The sequence below is a fragment of the Pipra filicauda genome, unplaced genomic scaffold (genome assembly GCF_003945595.2).
Source record: "Pipra filicauda isolate LSUMZ 115617 unplaced genomic scaffold, ASM394559v2 scaffold431_size579624_pilon, whole genome shotgun sequence".
In the NCBI taxonomy this organism is placed as follows: Eukaryota; Metazoa; Chordata; class Aves; order Passeriformes; family Pipridae; genus Pipra; species Pipra filicauda.
Genome location: NW_024104567.1, coordinates 370479 through 387941, shown reverse-complemented (window position 1 = coordinate 387941; position 17463 = coordinate 370479). Strand labels below are relative to the sequence as shown.

Genomic DNA, 17463 nt, shown 5'->3' with positions numbered 1-17463 from the left:
ACAAGGAAGTTGTGTCCTACCAATGCATTCTCAGTTACTGGAGGATCAGGTTCCACCAATAAAAAGTAATTTCAGTGCCTGAACAGAGATGCTGCACAGTTCAGTGTCACCCAGACCTGCCAGCCCATCTTAGTCTGCTGCTAATTATTAAGTGTTTGGCTCATGTGCCACCTGAACATCACCAACATGCTACTCTTTAACAATGTTTTGCCCCTGGAGGTTCAGCTCAAGGGATCTATTTAGCAGGTTACACTCACAGGACAAGTAATGTAAAGAAACTACATTCCTGTGTTTATACAGGAAATAGGAACTGTGTTCTGATGTGTTAAGAGCTATTTAATGTATAAAGTACCAAAATACCTTCGTTTTATATGGGAAGGATATTTCATTTTACATCTGGTCACACAGGCCAGTGCATGAGAGGAAGAGAAAGGAAGGTGAGAGGAGAGCACCAGCCCCCTTCAGCGGGTTCAGCCAAGTCCTGGTCCCATCAGGATGCACCACCTTCCCTGGGAACTGCTCTTCCTGCAGACACCTGTTGTGTAACACAACAGCTCGGTCATGTCACTCCTCTCCAGCAGAAATAGGAGGCAGTTCATCAGAACTGAGAGCTGGGACACGAGCAGCTGGAGGCACCTCTCCAGGGCCAGCAGAAGCAATCCTGCCAGACTGAGCCGCTGCTCAGGAGCAGCACAACGGATCACACTCACTTGAAGACAAGTGGAAGGAGCTGGTAACAGCAGTGAGAAGGAAGGAGAGCAACACTTTCATGGAAGCAGCTCCTCACGGGACCCAGGTATAGGGATGGCCATGAGGACAGATGGGAAGAGCTTGCAGAATGGTCTCCAGAGGAACCTGCCCAGCACACGCGAGTCTGTAGCACATTCCATTAAATAGCTCAGAATCTCTTAAAAAACATACAATACACAGAAAGCAGGAATTTAGAAATCCAAAGTCATGAGTTCGAGCTCACCCCACAGCTCCGAGGAGTTATGCTCCTGACAGGTGCCCAAGGCCTCCCAACCCATCCACACTCCCCCAAGGCCCAGCCACAAGCTCAGTCCTCAGCACAGACCCTGGCACACCTGCCTCCACCCAGGCAGCATCCCAGGAAGAGCCATCCTCTCCCAGCCTCCTGGGTATGTCTCTGAGGACTGTCACTTCAAAATACAAGCCAGAACAGACTTTGGGATGGCAGTAGACCCTTACTGGGTAACGTGTGCATGCTGAAGAGCAGCACCATCTCAGTGGTAGCACTCCATTCACACCCTTGTTATTGCATTTTTTAATAATTCCAAGAAAAAAACCAGTAATTTGGGTAAAAATTTATTTTACATACAGACCATTGCAGCTTAACTATTAATCAAGAGAAGTTATTTTCCTTTATAGGAAGTGACCAGCAGGTCACTGAGATTAACAGAAGTCTAAGTCTGAGAGCTGGGATTTTAGTTTGGAAATCTTGGGGGCAGGTTCCTTCCAAGCACCGCTCAGTGCAGTGAGGAGCTGCAGGACCTAACTGCTGGCCAGCTGCACTGACTGTGCTGGAAGCACAATCCCAGAGCCAGTCCAGACCTTTCCCAAGCTGAACTTGCTGAGAAAGATGATGCCTGGAAAGGTTTGGATGCATTTCCAATATCTTGTTCAGCTCTCAAACTAGAAACAGAAGTGGTGAAACAGCACAGTCTCTGTGAAGTACAAAACACCGAGTTACAGGGCAGCAGACACAGGGACAGCAGGAATGGCGGGGACTCTCCTAAGCCAAGTGTTCTATGTGGAGCGGGGCCTTGGCCGGGGTCATTCTCTGGCCCTACTTCAAATGGACTGAGTACAAAAAATACTTCAACCAATAATTAATTGTACTGGAAACAAACAGTCTACTAAAAAGCATATCTTACTCTAGGTGCCAATGAGTCCTTAAAAGCAGAGAGGGGACTGAGGAGCTGCATTTGGGCAGTGCTGCCAGGATCATTCACGCTGCTCCATTTTTACTTTGGGAGGTCTGAGGAAGGTCCTGTTTTTCTTTTCTTTCTTCCCCTTTGTATTTGCCTGGAAATTTCTCCAGCTGTCTACACGGCCATCCCGACTTTCCTGGGAACAACAGAGAGGAAGTGGAGAGTTAAAAAGTGCAAGAGGCAGAGCACAGGCAGCATATACCCATTTCAGTAGCAATTTTCCCTTATCCAGCAGCCCCTGACAGCCAAAGACACACAGACATTGGGAAGAGCCAGAGCAACACAGTGCAGTGGAACTACAAGTGAGCTTAGACACACCAGTATAAGCACTCTGCTGTTTCTTGTTTCAGAAACAACCAGCTTGGGTTGGGCAGTCCTGACTAGTCTCAGCTGAATCCTCTAATGTGTAAAGATAAAAAGAAACCTCCTCTCCAATGGCTGTTCCTAATCTGCCAGCCCAGAACGTGCCATCTCCTTTCTCTGTCTCACCTCCTCACTCTGGTGAGGTGCAGCAGCTTGGAGGCAGGGAGAAGAGAGAAGGAAAACATACTGCTGCCTTCTCTCACGCTTCTCACCCCAAGTCTCACCATATTGACACAATGAGAAAAGGTCTCTGGTGCACTTTTCTCCTCTCCCTGCCCTACCTGCAGAGCAGCAGAAACCTTTCCTGAGGAGATAACAAAACCAAAAAATTTTAAAAAATAAAAACATGAATGAACAATCTAGCTCATTGTTTCATGAGGCCCTGCACATCCTTAATGACTTCTTTCCTGCCCACCACCCCTGCACGTCTCAGGTCTTCAACTCTGGTGTGTAATGAAGGAGCAGTTACAGGCTAGATCGAGTATCCTGGTGGGCTGTAGGTTTGACCCCTAGAATAGCAGCACAACGACCACAAACCACTTTGGACACGCCTAAACCCTGACAGCAGCATGGCAGAGTACAGGGAAGTGACTGTCAATCATGTTTCTGATATTTAGAGGAGACGCAGATTCCATAAGTGTTAGCAACCAGACTGGGAAGTACCACCAACAGCCCACACAAGCAGTTGCCAGATTAAGTTTTGCCGGTCTCCAGTGACCTGGGCTAAGCAACAATTCAAATTCACAACTAGAGACAAGAATGAACTGTTGACATAGGTGAACAATACTATACCTTAACTGACCAGACCCGTTTCTGCACAGGTGATACGAAAGCCCTTCTGGGCTCTTCTCTCGACACATGGACCACCCAGGCTAGTGCAGATCTTTTACTTAAATTATCTTATAGACTTATAGACTTGCATACAAAAGGTCTCATCTCTCTGTGGCCATCCCATGCAGCATGGCCAAGAATTGTTGAGGCCCATCCTGAAAGTTAAACTGCTAATTACCTCAAAGTTCTTCTGCCATTCTCGTTCTCGTTTAGCTTTCTCTTGTGCTTCAATTTCCTCTTCCCTCTGCCGCTTCCTGGAAGGGAACCACACACAAGTCATGAACCCACAAGCATCTACTTTAAAGAAACAGTAGTGCTTTCAGAACATCTTGGAAAGTTCTTCTGATTTCTTGACAGACTACAGAAGAGATAGATATGCACACCTAAATAGCACAGCAAATAGAATTTTGTTTCAAATTTGGAAGAGCAGCAAGCAGAGATGATGGTTTGGCCCCACTGACAGCATGCACACAATTAGTGAATCAGCTTCTCCTGCTCAGCAAAACAAGTTGGACTCCTTCATAACTGTAGTGGTAAGTCTCTAAAACTGTTGAGAGTACATATTTTGAGAATTTAATAGCCACTTGAACATGCAAGGTAGGAATTAAATTTTTATCCCCCTAATTTTCATCTGTAATCAAAAGCAGTGGCCTGCAGCCATCTCTCACCTCACTGACCAGCACAGAACCACTCTCTAGGAAGTGCATCCACAGTGAGCATTCAGGCAACACGTGATCAAAACATCTAAAATAGTTCAGGATCACACATGCCACAGGGTATTTCTGACACTTCATTAAAATTCAAAATCAATCCTTTGCATGCCAACAGCATGCAGAATTGTGTCACCATTTCACCGTTGTGGCTGGCCTCCATGTGTACACATAAGAGAATACAAGCATATCAAATATATTAATGTCTTCAACACAGGAGGGCAAATTTCCTGTGTGCTTTTCTCAAGCACAGAGCTCTACAACCCACAGGCTGCACAGAGAAGTGGGGGAATCTACATTATTGGAGGTCAGCTTGACAGGACCCTTGTTAATCTAATCTAAGGCCTTAACTTCAGCAGGAGGTCAGACCAGATGATCTCCAGAGGTTCGTTCCAACTTAAGACTATTTGAAGACTCTATGGTCCCTTATCTTCTCTGAGGAAGCATGAGGGGGAAGAAGAGCCTGAATTGCACAAGCAGAACACTGCTTATACCTTTCATGCATTTCTTTTGCTTCTCTTTCTTTCCTCTTAATTTCCAGTTCAGCAAAGAGCTTCATTGTCTGTTTGTATACGGCTTGTTTGAACTGTAAAACACAAATCCAGTCTTAAAATAATGCCCATTAACATAGCTAAAGTCTGTTTTACATATGAATGTAAGAAGCATAAGAAGAAAGTGAACCATAGGTGTGCCCACCTAACCCTTATCCTACTCTGACAGCGGTCAATAGCAGCAGCACACAAAAAGGTATAAACCACTGCTGACTAAATTCTGGCCCTGGCACCAGGAAGCAACTACATATTAGCCTCATATTAGTCTTGTTTTAATTTGTATAGATGAAGTTGTGTCTAAACAGAACTGTTAATTTCAAACTCTCTTTAAGTCTTGCAATTTTACATTTGACAAAAAAAGGCAAAATGGTCACTGTTTAGAGAGTAATTTTTCAGCAGATCTTGATGTGTTGTAAAAATCTAGCATTGGCTTCCCAGTAGGAAATCAGTATACTTAAAACAACCTTAATTACTAAAGAACAGCAAGAGACTTATGAAAATCAGTGGAAATTAGAATGGTTACGGGGTTACTGTGTTGATATTAACAGGAAAAAATCACTTTCCACAAAAAAAAAAGGTGATGAAAGTTAAGACTAATGAAGTCAGTGTTTGGAAATCATCTGTCATTGTTACAGCCTCTCATATCACTTTTTCAGACTAGAACCTAGGTAAAAAGAACTAAATTATGCCATGCCTTTTTTAATACAGGTGATTTGTTGCAGAACAGCACGTCTGTCCTCCAGTGCTATATGGAAGAAACAGCCAGAACAGCTCTCACCCAAAAAACTCCCAGAGCTCATTTTAGCCACCCTGCAGTGGGTCTTACACATGCCTCTGTGGGCAGCAGGAATGCCACAGTTCCAGCAGTCAGAAGACAACAAGAAATTAAATTCAAAAAAGACTGCATGATGCACAAGCAATGAAGAATTGCTCCAAGAAAAGAAGAGGGTATTTTGGTCAATATAATCTGATATATTTACTCTTTACACTACAGTTAAACTATTTTCCAAAGCACAGGGGTATCACCCAACACATGGTACTCTACAGAGGCTAAGTAGAATTTGCTCTTCTGTAACTGTACGGATTTACAACATTAACAAGTCTAATAAATACTTCTTCACTGGTTTTGAATCTTAATTCCTCAAAACATGCTTTGTACTCCCCAGTTTCTCTGAACAGTGTACGACTTACAACTTCAGGATCATCCTCCTCTACAGTGGGAGGTTTTCCATCCTTCTTCAACTGTTTCTTTTTTTCTTTCACCTAAAGATTGGGAACAAAAATAAGAACCTTAGAAGTCTTATAGGCCTAACACAATTGTATCCAAGTAGTTCTGTATTCCTACTCCAACACGTAGGAAGAAGTCCGTTCTTCATTGCACTGATTTTTTTATTTCAGACCAAACTGTTCTAGGCCCAGATAAACACTTACAAGATCACTATCACACAAACTGTAGTAATTAAAAGTATTATGTTGGATGCTATTCCTTCAATACAATCCCTTCTGGGTATTTTTAACAGATATATTCTTATCAAATATACACCATCCAAACCAGCAGAAGTTTATTTTGCTATTTGATATTCAAGTGACTAAAATAACAAGCAGAACATCAAGTGTCCCTTGTGTTAAGAGTATGTGAGTTCTCCCATATCATCTGCTTCCTCAAGCTTATCATGTTTTAGCCCACCCACATCACTCAACTAACTTCTTGGCCAGTGCAATCCAAGCTCCTTTTCTTATAGGTCAATATCCTCCAAACTTCCCAGTCTCCTGCTGTCACCACCTATTCTCTTCTCTCTATACACATCTGAACTGCATCATTCATTCATAGACTTGGAAAAAAATATTTAGGTCAGATCATGTGATCTGACCTAATTATTTCAAGTACTGAATTTCACTGAATTATCTAGCACTGAGCTCAACAGCAGTCCTGCACACAGCAGATTTGTTCCTGCTGTGAAGAGCTTGGAGCCCACCTGCACAGCTCCATTACAAGGTTTGATTGATTGATTTGATTGATTACCACTCACCCCCATCCCTAGATGTTCCCATACTTACAGTGTGTTCCACATATTCTTTTCCTGCCTGTATCACATCCAAGGCTCTCTTCTTTTGCTCCTGATCTAGCAGCAGCTTGTACGCTTTATCTACAGCTAACAAAAAGGAGTAACGTTAATAGCACCAGCAGTCACGTTCACAAGGCATCACAAGAGTGCTACTTGTTGGCATTAAAAATCTGGCTTCTAGAATTTGTGGGTGTCATTTGTTTGGCAGGGTTTTTTTTCTATTAAATACATCTAGGTAAGTGATAACATGATTAGTTAAATGAGTTTTAGGGTATAGTAATGGTAGGAACTATCCCATACCTTCCGGAGGCAGCAGGTGAAAGTATCAGTCCTACCAGCTGTAGTTATAGGGCATGAGGTGAGTTTAAGGTGCAGAACACCTCACTGTGATGCAAAGCATACATCTAAAACCATCACATTACTTCTGTCGTATGGTCATTGAATACAATCTAATGCACAGATCAAACAGCTTTTCTTGAACAATCCCAAAACCCCACAGAGGTGTCTGTCCCCGTTGTGACATGACAATGCCACTGTTGCCACCTAGTGCCACTTGCTGAAATGTCACCACCCCACACAGCTGCTGCTCCCACAGCTGCTTCTATCCCTGCTAAAGCACCTCTGCAGCAACCCTTGTCCCCTCCACCCCAACGAACATTTAAACCAGCACCAGAAAAGCAGCATTAACTACTAACCCAGAGCAACACAGAGGAAGGGCGAGTGTTACCTTCAAATGCCTTCTGGGCTCTATCTGCATCGTCTTGGTTTTTGTCTGGATGCACCAGTATTGACAGCTGCAAGAGAAAGGATTTTGCTATCAAGATCATTGTAAAAGATGAAGAGTATCTCAGAGATTTTTGAGAGGAGTGAAATAGTCTCAGACAGAAAGAATCCCAAGGGGTCACATTACTTTGTACACGGACAACTCATGCAGAAGTATGAGCCAGTACACACTGATAAATCAAACAATCTGTCTAACAAACAGGCTATCCGAGAAAAGCTGCAGTTTGGGAAGTGTGGAAAAATCTAAACAGCCCTCAGCTGCAGTGCCCGGGCTGATATGAACCCCTTGGTCACACAAGTTTTGTATCCTTGGTCTTGACAAAAACCAAACCCACAAAGATCATCCTTAACCAAATTCTCCCAAGAAGTTCTCCAGTATCCCTAAGGTTGTCCAAACACCAAACTATTCAGAGTGGTAAAGTTTTTCCTTAGGCTACTTTACTAGAAGTTAAGAAAATTTCTTCCTGTACTTTGGCAGAGACAGGACATGGATCACTACCATCCTTAGGGCAACTTTAACTGTGCTGAAAAGCACATGTCCTCCTCCACATTCCTTTTCCAGACAAAGTTCTTTCAAACTTTCCCCATATAGCTAAATCTCTTATTTTTGCTATTGCTGTACAGATCAGCAACTGAAACTGCATTAGTGCCAAAGAATGCAAAATAACTACTCTACAGCTGCCACTTTCTAGTTCCCAGGGAAAAGGTTTGCCTTCAGTCCTGAACAGATTTACTTGTCTTCTTTCCCCTCTGTTGGCTGTTCCACATACTGTATTTTTCACATACTGTATTTTTCACTTCATCACCTTGACTGCAAAACATCTCCCTGTAGTATTTTACCAGCCCAAAGCTGAGACAGCCCCAGTTTATTGTCTCACAGAGCCAAGAAGCCAGACACAGATCAAAAGTTTATCCTTCCACCTCCCATCTACAGGAGGAGCCCATATCCCATCACCAATTTGGCAGGCACATTCCTCTGCCAGCCAGCACTCACAGCATTAATTCAGGTGGAGGCCACGGCCCTACAAATACCCTTTCTTTGCTGCATGCGCTGATTAAACTCAAATTTTTCCTGCAGGTTTGTCAGCAGAGGGAAGCTGGGGTAATGTTTCCTTTGTTGCAGAGAGGTCAGTGAGGAGGGCTGCTGCTGTTCCCAGTAACCAAGCCACCAAAAATGCCCACTGAAATTCTTAAAGAAACATCAGAGAAAATACACTTCTGGATTCAAGTCCATATTATAGAGAAAAATACCTTTTTTCAGATTTCTGATGAGTTTTCATCTTCTCCTTGAAGTCCAGTTCAATAAGCGGATAATACATGGGTATATCAGTTTGCAACAGCCCCCTGACACACTGCACAGGCAAAGCAGCCAATCGTGCATGGACCAGGGACACTCCTGCAGCTCTCCTCTTGTTGATACAAGCATTGTTCTATGCATTTCTGTCAAAAATGGCCATTCCTCTACCCAAGAACAGCTTTATCACCATTTTTCTTGAGCCCAAGCCCAGCTCCACAATCTCAAAAGAACTTCTAGTTTCCTTCCAGGGACTTCAAGTGCAAAAGCCAAATACCTGTCGGAATCTTTTCTTTATCTCTTCATCTGTGGCTTCAGGATCCATCTGGAGCACCTAAAAGACACCATGAGAGCAAAGGAAGTTTGATGCTACTCTCCATGAATCAGGTTTCTGGCAGTAAGTTCTAACACTCTTACAAGGAGTGGCTGAAGCCACTTGGTTTGTTCAGCCTGGAGGAGACTGAGGTCAGACTTCATTGGGGTCTTTAACATCCACACGAGGGGCAGGTACTGATCTCTTCACTCTCGTGGCCAGTGATGGGACTCAAAGAAACAACATGAAACTGAGTCAGGGGAAGTTTAGGTTGGATATCAGGAGAAGGTTTTCCACCTAGAGGGTGGCTGAACACTGGAACAGACTCCCCTGGGCAGTGGTCAAAGCATCAAGCCTGAGTTCAAGAAGTGTTTGGACAACGCTCTCAGGGACAGGGTGGGATTGTTGGGGTGTCCTTTTCAGGACCAGAAGTTGGACTCAGTGATCCTGATGGGTCCCTTCCAACTCAGCACATTCTGTAACACTTGGTTCACTGGCACACAGACACACGCCAGAAAGCTTCCTCCATCACAATATGAATTTTCACCCAGTAAAACAAAAACATTTTAGTAGTCATCATCTTTGTGACACTCTACTTCTACCAATGTTAGATTCCTCTGACTATGCCAGTGCCCTTTCTACACTCAAGTCTTGTGTAGACAGCTGCCATCCATAATTTGATCTGAACCTTCAACCAGTCCTGTAGCAGTGTTCAGTCTGGCAGAAACAGAAGCATATGGGGGCTTTGGAACACTGTCAGGTCATTCATAACTGAGAACTCCGGGCAGGAAACCACCATTTGTAAGAATTTTTTCATTTTATCATTTTAAAAGAAGACAGTAGAGTTTTACTGTTTAGTTTCCATGGATGAGACCACTTGTCTACTGGTCTTTACGGATGTGGCAAAGTTTAGGAGCTCTTCTGTGAATTAACTTACTGAACAGAAGATCTAAGCAACAAGTGAGCAGATTCACGGTAGTCTGTAAATAAAAAATACTCTCGCACAGGAAAGCTACAGTCTACTCCCAAATGGCTTTCTTAATTTACTCTCCAAGTCAAAGGTCTAAGATCTACACAAAACTGAATGTTGTCAGAGTGAATCTGCCAACTGATCTGGGTCTACAAAAAGACCTGAACTGGGTCTTCTAGCCCTGGACTGGGTCTACAAAAAGCACTTGGGGCTTTAAAAAGGCAGAGAAGATGATATCAGGAAGGAATACACACAGGGAAAACCAGTTCCAGCTGAATACCACAATAATTATTTACTGTGTTCTTCAGGCTACACAAGTTCAGTGGGATGAACACACAAAATAAAACACAGAACTAGAAATGATGAATTAAGAAAGCTCTGACCCGAACTTGCCAAGCTGCCACCTCCAGCTGTTACTTTTCTGTTCAGAAAGTACCCAGCACTGATCTGCCAAATCTTCCAGTGATGTTGCATGAGGGAAATGTGACAAAAGAACATAGTTTGCACCACCATCAGTGAGAAAGAGAGCGTGCACACAGATACCATCCTTCTGCTTCTGCAAAGCTTTTGCACAGTAATCTGTACTTAGAGATTTTGGTTTCTTTATGTTCAGTCTTTTACTGCAATAAAATACTCAGGAAATCGAGAAGTTGGTAGACTAAGTCAGAAGGGAGGACAAAATGTTCAAACTAACCTCAAAAGGGTTCAAGTTGAAATAGGAAGATCCGGGTCGGGTCAGCCTGTCAATTTGGTTTTTTGATGTTAAAACAGAGTCTCGTTTTTCAATTTGCTTTACCTGAAGAACAAGAGAGACCTGCATTAACTGACCATCACAACATCCTTACCTGCTTTTCCACGCGATTACTACACCAGTTACACTGGTCCCCTACTACAATTCACGATACTTCTTGCTCGCTTCAAGCTTGTGGCTATTTTACTGAAGCTGTAGCAAAGCATATCATTGAGCCTTTTCTATAGCACAACAGTATTTTTAATGTTACATTTTAACCATAAAAAACCCTGCAGAGCACTTCTGCCCGTCTATCCTACAGCTTGCTCTACAGCTGTGCCTCTTCCCTTCCCCTTGCTCTTCCAGCAGCCCTGTCGCTGTGATTCCTTTGAAAACACCGCGCTATTGCTTTTAACCCGCTGCTGGCAGTACAGCCCTTTAAACACATGAAGTGATACCGATGCAAGTACACAAATCCACTTCACTCTGACCACAGGTTATTCAGTTCAGTTCCGTTTACTTTCTGCCCTTCATAGTACTACGCCAAAACCAAGCCACGTGTTTATATTTAATGTTCAGCTTTATTTACAGATATACGGATCTGCCGAACCAGCACGGCCTGTGTGCGGGCAGTTCAGGTAAAATACCCAGGCTGCGCCCCAAGTCCCGGCACAGGGAAGGGGTCCCGGGGACAGGTTCCCACACCCGGGCACGGGGTGCCGCGCTCAGTGCCGGGCGGCACAGCCTCCAGCGAGCCGAGCGCGGGGCCCCCCCGGGCACCGCCGGGGCTGCCAGAGGGCCGGGTCGAGCACGGACAGCACGGAGCCCCCGCCCCCGCCGCTCGCCCGCCCCCCGCCCAGCGCCCACAGCGGCTCCGCCCGGCCCGCCTGTCGGCGGCCCCCGGGCCTGGCACAGCGCGGTCCCGCGCGGCCCGCGGTCCCCGGCCCTGCGGGGGGAGGCGGCGGGGTCGGGCAGGGCGGGGGCAGCGGGGCCCGGCGCGGGCGGTACCTCATTGTAGAAGGTCAGGAACGCGTCCTCGGCCGCGCCCGCGCCGGGCCCTGCCGCCGCCATGGCCGCCGCACCACGTGACCACGCCGTCGCGCCACGTGACCGCTCCAACAGACACCACCCCCGCCGGGCGCGCGGAGGGCCCCGCCTGTGACGTCTCACGGCCCCGCCCCCCACCCTCCTGCTCCCGCCGGGCCCCGCGCGCGGGCGCGGCTGCGCAGGCGCGGCGCGGGGCGGGGCGGGCGCTCCAAGGGCACGCGGCCATGGCGGCCGTGGCGGCGGCGCGGGGCGGGCTCGGCCTGCGCGGGGCTCTGCTGGCGCAGCAGCAGCGCTGGAGCTCGAGCTCGGGCGCCGACCAGGTGGGCGCGGGGGCGCGGCGGGCAGGGGGTGTCCCGGGGGTGTCCCGGGGGTGTCCCTCCGTCCCTTTGTCCCTCTGCGCCCCGCACTCACCGCCGTCCCTCCTACAGCTCGGCGAGCTGGGTAAAGGCGCCGGGAAGGGCGGCGGCGGCGGCGGCTCCATCCGCGAGGCCGGCGGCGCGTTCGGGAAGAAGCAGGCGGCTGAGGAGGAGCGGTACTTCAGGTGAGCGAGGCGGGGGCCTGCGGGGCCGCTCCCTCAGCCCGGGCACGGCCCGGCTGCGGGGCTGCACCTCGGGCCGTCCTCTCTTGCAGGGAGAAGGAGCGAGAGCAGCTCTCTGCCTTACGGAAACACCACGAGGAAGAGATCCATCACCACCAGAAAGAGATTGAGCGGCTGCAAAAAGAAATTGAGCGCCATAAGCATAAGATCAAGCAGCTTAAAGATGACTAAGCTGGTGCTGTTGTTGAATGTGCATGGCCAATACTGAATGTGGTGTAAAAACAGCGTTGGAGACTGTATATTTTGATCCGCATAATCTAAACTCATCCAATTATACTGTGGTCTGCAACATTGTCAAATAAACTACTCAGTCTCACTTTCCTGCTCAGTAACTGTTTAATGAAAACAAAAACAACCAACCCCACTGTCTGGTTTTAAGCTTCATTGTTCTTCCAAAATAAGGATGCACTCCTGAGTAGACAGGCCTGTACAGAACTTAACTACTTTCTTTAGATTTATTTGAAAGAAACGACCATTTGTACCTAGTGAGATAACTTTAGAGTTATGCTGATGTCATGTGTGATGGTGCTAGTTCCTGGAGCAAGACAGCCAAGATCCTGACTTGGACACGAATGTTCTTTTCCACAATGACTTTAATTGCCCAGTGGTTTTTTTTTTATTGTCTCTAGTTCTCTGTTCCTTAGCTAAGTCACTTTCCAGAGAAGGATGGATTAAGACTAATTTTATGCTATTTCAATCACTTTTGCAATTTTGAGTGTAAGAAATTCATCATAAAACACAGTAAGTGCCTTGAAATACTGTGGTCTTATTGCACTAAGCCCTGACAAGAGGGGGATTTTTTTAAGTAATAAGAATGGGCAGGAGAGAAAACAGCCTTGCCTTCTACACTTCCACTGTTGTGTCCATAAATCTGCCTGAACTGGCTTGGTTTGCAGCACTGGTGAATGCCAGGCTGCGTTACAGTTGGTGAAGGGTAGCAACGACGCTGAACTGGGTGGGTACGTGCCTGGAACTGCCCTGTCTGAAAGTGCAGGAGGCAAATGATACCTTTGATGTAGAAAGTGGTTTGACAAGGGTGTGACTGGCTGGCTGAAGGTGTCCCAGTTTCTCCTGTGTTACCTGGTACACCCCCAGCCAGCTGCTCCCCTTGGACTGCTCTCACCTGAGGAACACTGCAGGTAGTGGCATGTCTTGTCTGCAGAGTAAATGACACCACTGTCACTCTAATGCCCTTAAAAAACGTTCTTCAATGAAGATGTCACCCATGTGATCAGCCCTGGAAGAGAGGCTGTACTGTGGAGTATCCTTGCCTGGCTGTGCTCAGTCTGTGGGAGATGCTGTGGTGAGTTGTGCTGAGGTTGTGTACAGAGCTTCACTGCAGGCTTGGTCCCTTTTTAGATGGGGCTAATTACAAAAATATTAGTAACTCCCCCTTCCCCACCTCCCTGAACCTTGGGGGAAGAACTAAGTCATGAAAAGCAATATTGACCCGTTTAGGTTATACCCATTTAAAAATCTGATTTTTTTATCCATTTCAGAATGCTTTTCCTATTGTGTCTGTCAGCTGGGGTTGGCTTCCCCCAAAAGCTGCAGAGTCACTAGTGAGATGTCATCACTGAAGACTGATTTCTTGGCATCACAGCTACAGTGGACTGTGGAAGAGCTGAAATAAATATTAGGACAACTCTATATTCTGAAGGAACGGTTTAAATTCTGAGGGTTTAAATTCATGGCTCTGTGATTTCCTCAGCATTTTTTGCACTAACTATGCCGTAAGCTCAGCCACAGAGCCTCTGCCCAAGCGCCTGTAAGGGAGGGGATTTGCTGTGAGACTCTGGAAGTGCTGTGATTTGGACCTCTGTGATGTATGGTGCCACAGAGAGAGGTGTTACAAACCCTCTGAAGTGCCCCAGAACTTAGATGTGCAGGTGTGTACCTTGCTACACTGCAGAGCTTTTTTGCCCACCAGCACTCCCTGAATCAGGTTTCGTGTTTTAACTTTGCACCAGTTTCAAAGGGGCTTCTACACTGGTAGCTGTGCTGGGACCCTTACCACCAGTTCATCAGCCCACGGCATTTTCTGGAGAGGAACGCCTGGCTAACTCCTCTACAGCGACCCTGAACTCCTACCAGGTTATGGCAGTGGAAGAACACAAAGGGACGGGCAGCTGCAGATCTGACGCAGCAAGTGGGCTGGGAGAGAAGCCCCTTTCAGCAATGGTCTGCCTGGCAGTCGGTGATCACTCAGCTGTGCCCACAGACTGGCTGCTGGAGAGGATGAATGGATAAACCATGCTGCTGCTTAAAGCAGAGTCTCCTTCCTGCTCCCCCCTTCTTCTCCTCCTTTTCACTGTCTTGGGCGTGTTGTGGGAGTCACTCAGCCTCTTATCTCACCAGCCCATTGTTCTGAGCCCAATGAATTCACCCAGGCTAGCAAGGTGAATGGCTTCTGGAGTCCAAAAATGCTCAAATCACCACCAAGCAAGTGCGAGAAGTACTGAGGGGGGTATGGTGTCTTCTCCCATCTCTTGACAGGCCTTTTGCTAAACTAGAAAGGTCTCTATTTTTATCCAGGTGGCATGATAACTGACTTTGCAGCCATCTCGCCACTAGGAATCCCACCTGGCTATGAATCTTAGTACATCAGGTAGTGTGTTCAATTCATCCTTGGGTTGAGGTTTCTTTACTGTGATCCACCCACTGACCTCCTCTTCCAGGGAGTCCCAAACCTCCCTGAAACCAGTTTGCTTTAGTTTAATGCCAGTGACACTGGCCATTCCTAGTTAACAGGCACTGCTTTATTTCCTTGGTGGTGTAAATATCTCTGCCTAGTAAAAGACCCCTCTCCTGAACTTGTCTCTAGAGATGACAAGCACTTCACCCACTCCACCTCTTATGCTGACCAGCTGCAATTCTGTGAGGAACTGAGTTCCTACCAGAGTTCCCAGCACCCCTGGTCACCTCGACCCTTTTCTTGTGCTGGTTCTGGTGCTCTCTAAAACCTCAGTTACAGAAATGTCTTTTCCTGTTCCCCGAGGTTAGTAAGAAGCATGAATTGATATAGTGTCTGATCACTAAAAGGTGGTTTGAAGTAAATGTTCAAGGGGGACCTCTGCCTTTGGGCAAGGGAGATGTTAAATCATCTTGTTTTGTGTAGTTTCATCATCAGTGCATCTCTTCAGAAGTGGTTTTCTTACTTCTATTGAACTTCAAACTGTCTCTGCAATAAGTTACCAAATGACATCGATGTTGCCTGTTCCTGATTCCTGTGACGCAGCAGTTAACCAGCACAGGTGAGTGTACTGGGTCTGGGGTGCATGGCTAAGGGTTTTCTCCCAAGTGCAATGCAGTAAGTCAATAGCATCAGCTTACAGGCTTGGAACGTGTTTTTTCTGCAGCTCCTTTGACAGTGCTTATGATTAAAAACATGAGATGAAAGATGTCCAAGTCTGAGTTACAGACAGTCCTCTTAGCAGAAGTATTTCAACTACAGGGTGGCAAAAAATTATTTGAGATGCATTTAGTCTGATGGGCATTTCGCCAAAAAAGGTTTGGTGTTCTGGAGATCACTGCAATAGCATTGGGCTCCTGACAAATGACAGGAGCATTTGCAAGCAGTTTGTCTGGGTTCAGCCACCACTTCCAGGGCCAGTGGATGGAGAGATGCCAGGTCCCGCTACAGACAGTTTGCTGCAGGACTCCAGAGCAGGAATGCTGGGGAGTAAACCAAGACTACATCTTGGACCTAGGTGATTGCTGGGGGGTTAAGAAGGTAAAAGCTGTCTGTAGACCTTCCCAGGACTCTCCCTCAGTCCAGTGTGACCTGGACGACAGGGCTCAGTTGTCTTTTGGCAATCAGTAGCTACAGACTGCCAGCTACTTCCAAGCAATTCTGTTTCAGAGCAACCAAAACCCAAAGCTGATGTTTGAAAGTGGTAAGGCTGCAAGAACAGTGCTGAACTCAGACAACAGGCCATAGAGGAGCTTATTGTTCTGGGTTTCCTCAATTGCTCTGGAATGGCTGATGGCATGATTGGCTCCCCCTCTGAACCGAAGACACAAAGGAAGGGATTCTTTTCCCTGCCAGAACCGGTGCATCCTGGTTATTCACTTGTTCCTCAGGGTTGGACTGACCCCTGTTCACAACACCCTGACTGCCACTTACAGAGCAGTTCCATGAAGAACTTCTCTTCTTGGGAGCAGCCTTTATATCTCAATGAGATGTTTATCCTTCCTTACCCCCAGATCCTCTGTCCTTTCTGTGCTTCTACAGATCATGGCCCAAAACTGCTTGGCCACTGCAGAAGCAGGAAAAGTGAACTTTGTTTTCAGCTAAAACTGAGCTGGTGATTTTTGCTGCAGCAAACAGAAGCTGCTTCCCAAGGTGCTTGGTTTGTGCTGCATCCTACACAAATGTGACAGAAATTGCCAAGAATCCTTGGCTCGGGTGGGGAAAGAAGTGAAAAGAGAGGCAAGTGAGATCCAAGATCTTTAGCAAGCTGGTTTTAGTGCAAGGTGGCCAGGTTGCCCAGTCTGGTCTCTTTGGGCCTTTTTGACACACTTGTTCTCCCCACTCAAGAGCAGACAAGTGGGAGAAAGACAAAGTATATGTGTATGTTTTTCCCAAAATTAAATACACTGGCTGTGTGCAAGGCAAAATAAACATACCTGCCCAGGGTAATGACAGCAGCATGGCCTCTGTAGGAAGAAATTTTCCTGAGCATTTCCCTGATGTAGAGGTGATGGAACACACCAGAGGCACTCAAAGTTCCTCACTGGTAAGTAAAGCCTGAAGATTTTTAAGACAGACCTCCTCTTCCTGGAAGTCTGGTCTGCAGCAAACACATAAGAGCTGCATAGCAGCAGAGCACTAGAGAACAAGATATTTGTTGGAGGCAGGCACATCTGTGACGTGTTATCCATAACAGCTGCACTGATAATTGGTTAGGATAAAAAGTCTAAAGCATCAGGAAATGTCATAATCCATATATATGTTAACAGCTTACATACAAACTACAGCAGATCCAACTCTGTCATCTTGCCACTGATGTGGAAACAATGGAATTTCAGTGCAATCACAGAAGAGGAGTGACAGACTGACGGGAACAGGCTGAGCCTCAGCAAAAAACCTCTGGCCACTGAACACAGGAAATGTCAACAGGTTGCAGGGTAAATATATAGGGCCGTGGAAAAGCTGGATCCCTTCACTTCCTTTGCTCCGTCCCCTCAGGGCTTCACTCACCTTTCTCCCACGCAAGACTCTAGCCTCCCCACTGAAGGTACACCACCACCCC

At 46.5% G+C, this 17463-nt stretch overlaps 2 protein-coding genes across 2 annotated transcripts; one reads left to right on the top strand and one right to left on the bottom strand.

Moving 5' to 3' along the window:
* Positions 1-1310: 1310 nt before the first annotated feature.
* On the bottom strand, positions 1311-11669 carry DNAJC8 (DnaJ heat shock protein family (Hsp40) member C8). The gene is made up of 9 exons (XM_027713625.2): positions 11572-11669; positions 10528-10629; positions 8828-8884; positions 7201-7267; positions 6466-6560; positions 5599-5670; positions 4351-4442; positions 3325-3400; positions 1311-2088 (listed from the first exon to the last, which is right to left on the bottom strand). The coding sequence occupies exons 1-9, from the start codon at positions 11632-11634 to the stop codon at positions 1966-1968; spliced, it is 747 nt and encodes a 248-aa protein (XP_027569426.1). The 5' UTR covers positions 11635-11669; the 3' UTR covers positions 1311-1965.
* Positions 11670-11814: 145 nt separating this feature from the next.
* On the top strand, positions 11815-12525 carry ATP5IF1 (ATP synthase inhibitory factor subunit 1). Its single transcript, XM_027713643.2, has 3 exons — positions 11815-11930; positions 12039-12151; positions 12241-12525. The coding sequence occupies exons 1-3, from the start codon at positions 11835-11837 to the stop codon at positions 12377-12379; spliced, it is 348 nt and encodes a 115-aa protein (XP_027569444.1). The 5' UTR covers positions 11815-11834; the 3' UTR covers positions 12380-12525.
* The last annotated feature ends 4938 nt before the right edge of the window (positions 12526-17463 follow it).

Excerpts from the sequence above, each read along its gene's own strand:
- DNAJC8 (XM_027713625.2), bottom strand. The coding sequence starts at position 11,634 with ATGGCGGCGGCAGGGCCCGGCGCGGGCGCGGCCGAGGACGCGTTCCTG. Across the intron at positions 5,671-6,465 it reads AAGAATATGTGGAACACACT|GTGAAAGAAAAAAAGAAACA; the intron begins GTAAGTATGGGA and ends CCCAATCTTTAG. Across the intron at positions 4,443-5,598 it reads AGGAGGATGATCCTGAAGTT|TTCAAACAAGCCGTATACAA; the intron begins GTAAGTCGTACA and ends TGTGTTTTACAG.
- ATP5IF1 (XM_027713643.2), top strand. The coding sequence starts at position 11,835 with ATGGCGGCCGTGGCGGCGGCGCGGGGCGGGCTCGGCCTGCGCGGGGCT. Across the intron at positions 11,931-12,038 it reads CGAGCTCGGGCGCCGACCAG|CTCGGCGAGCTGGGTAAAGG; the intron begins GTGGGCGCGGGG and ends TCCCTCCTACAG. Across the intron at positions 12,152-12,240 it reads GAGGAGGAGCGGTACTTCAG|GGAGAAGGAGCGAGAGCAGC; the intron begins GTGAGCGAGGCG and ends CCTCTCTTGCAG.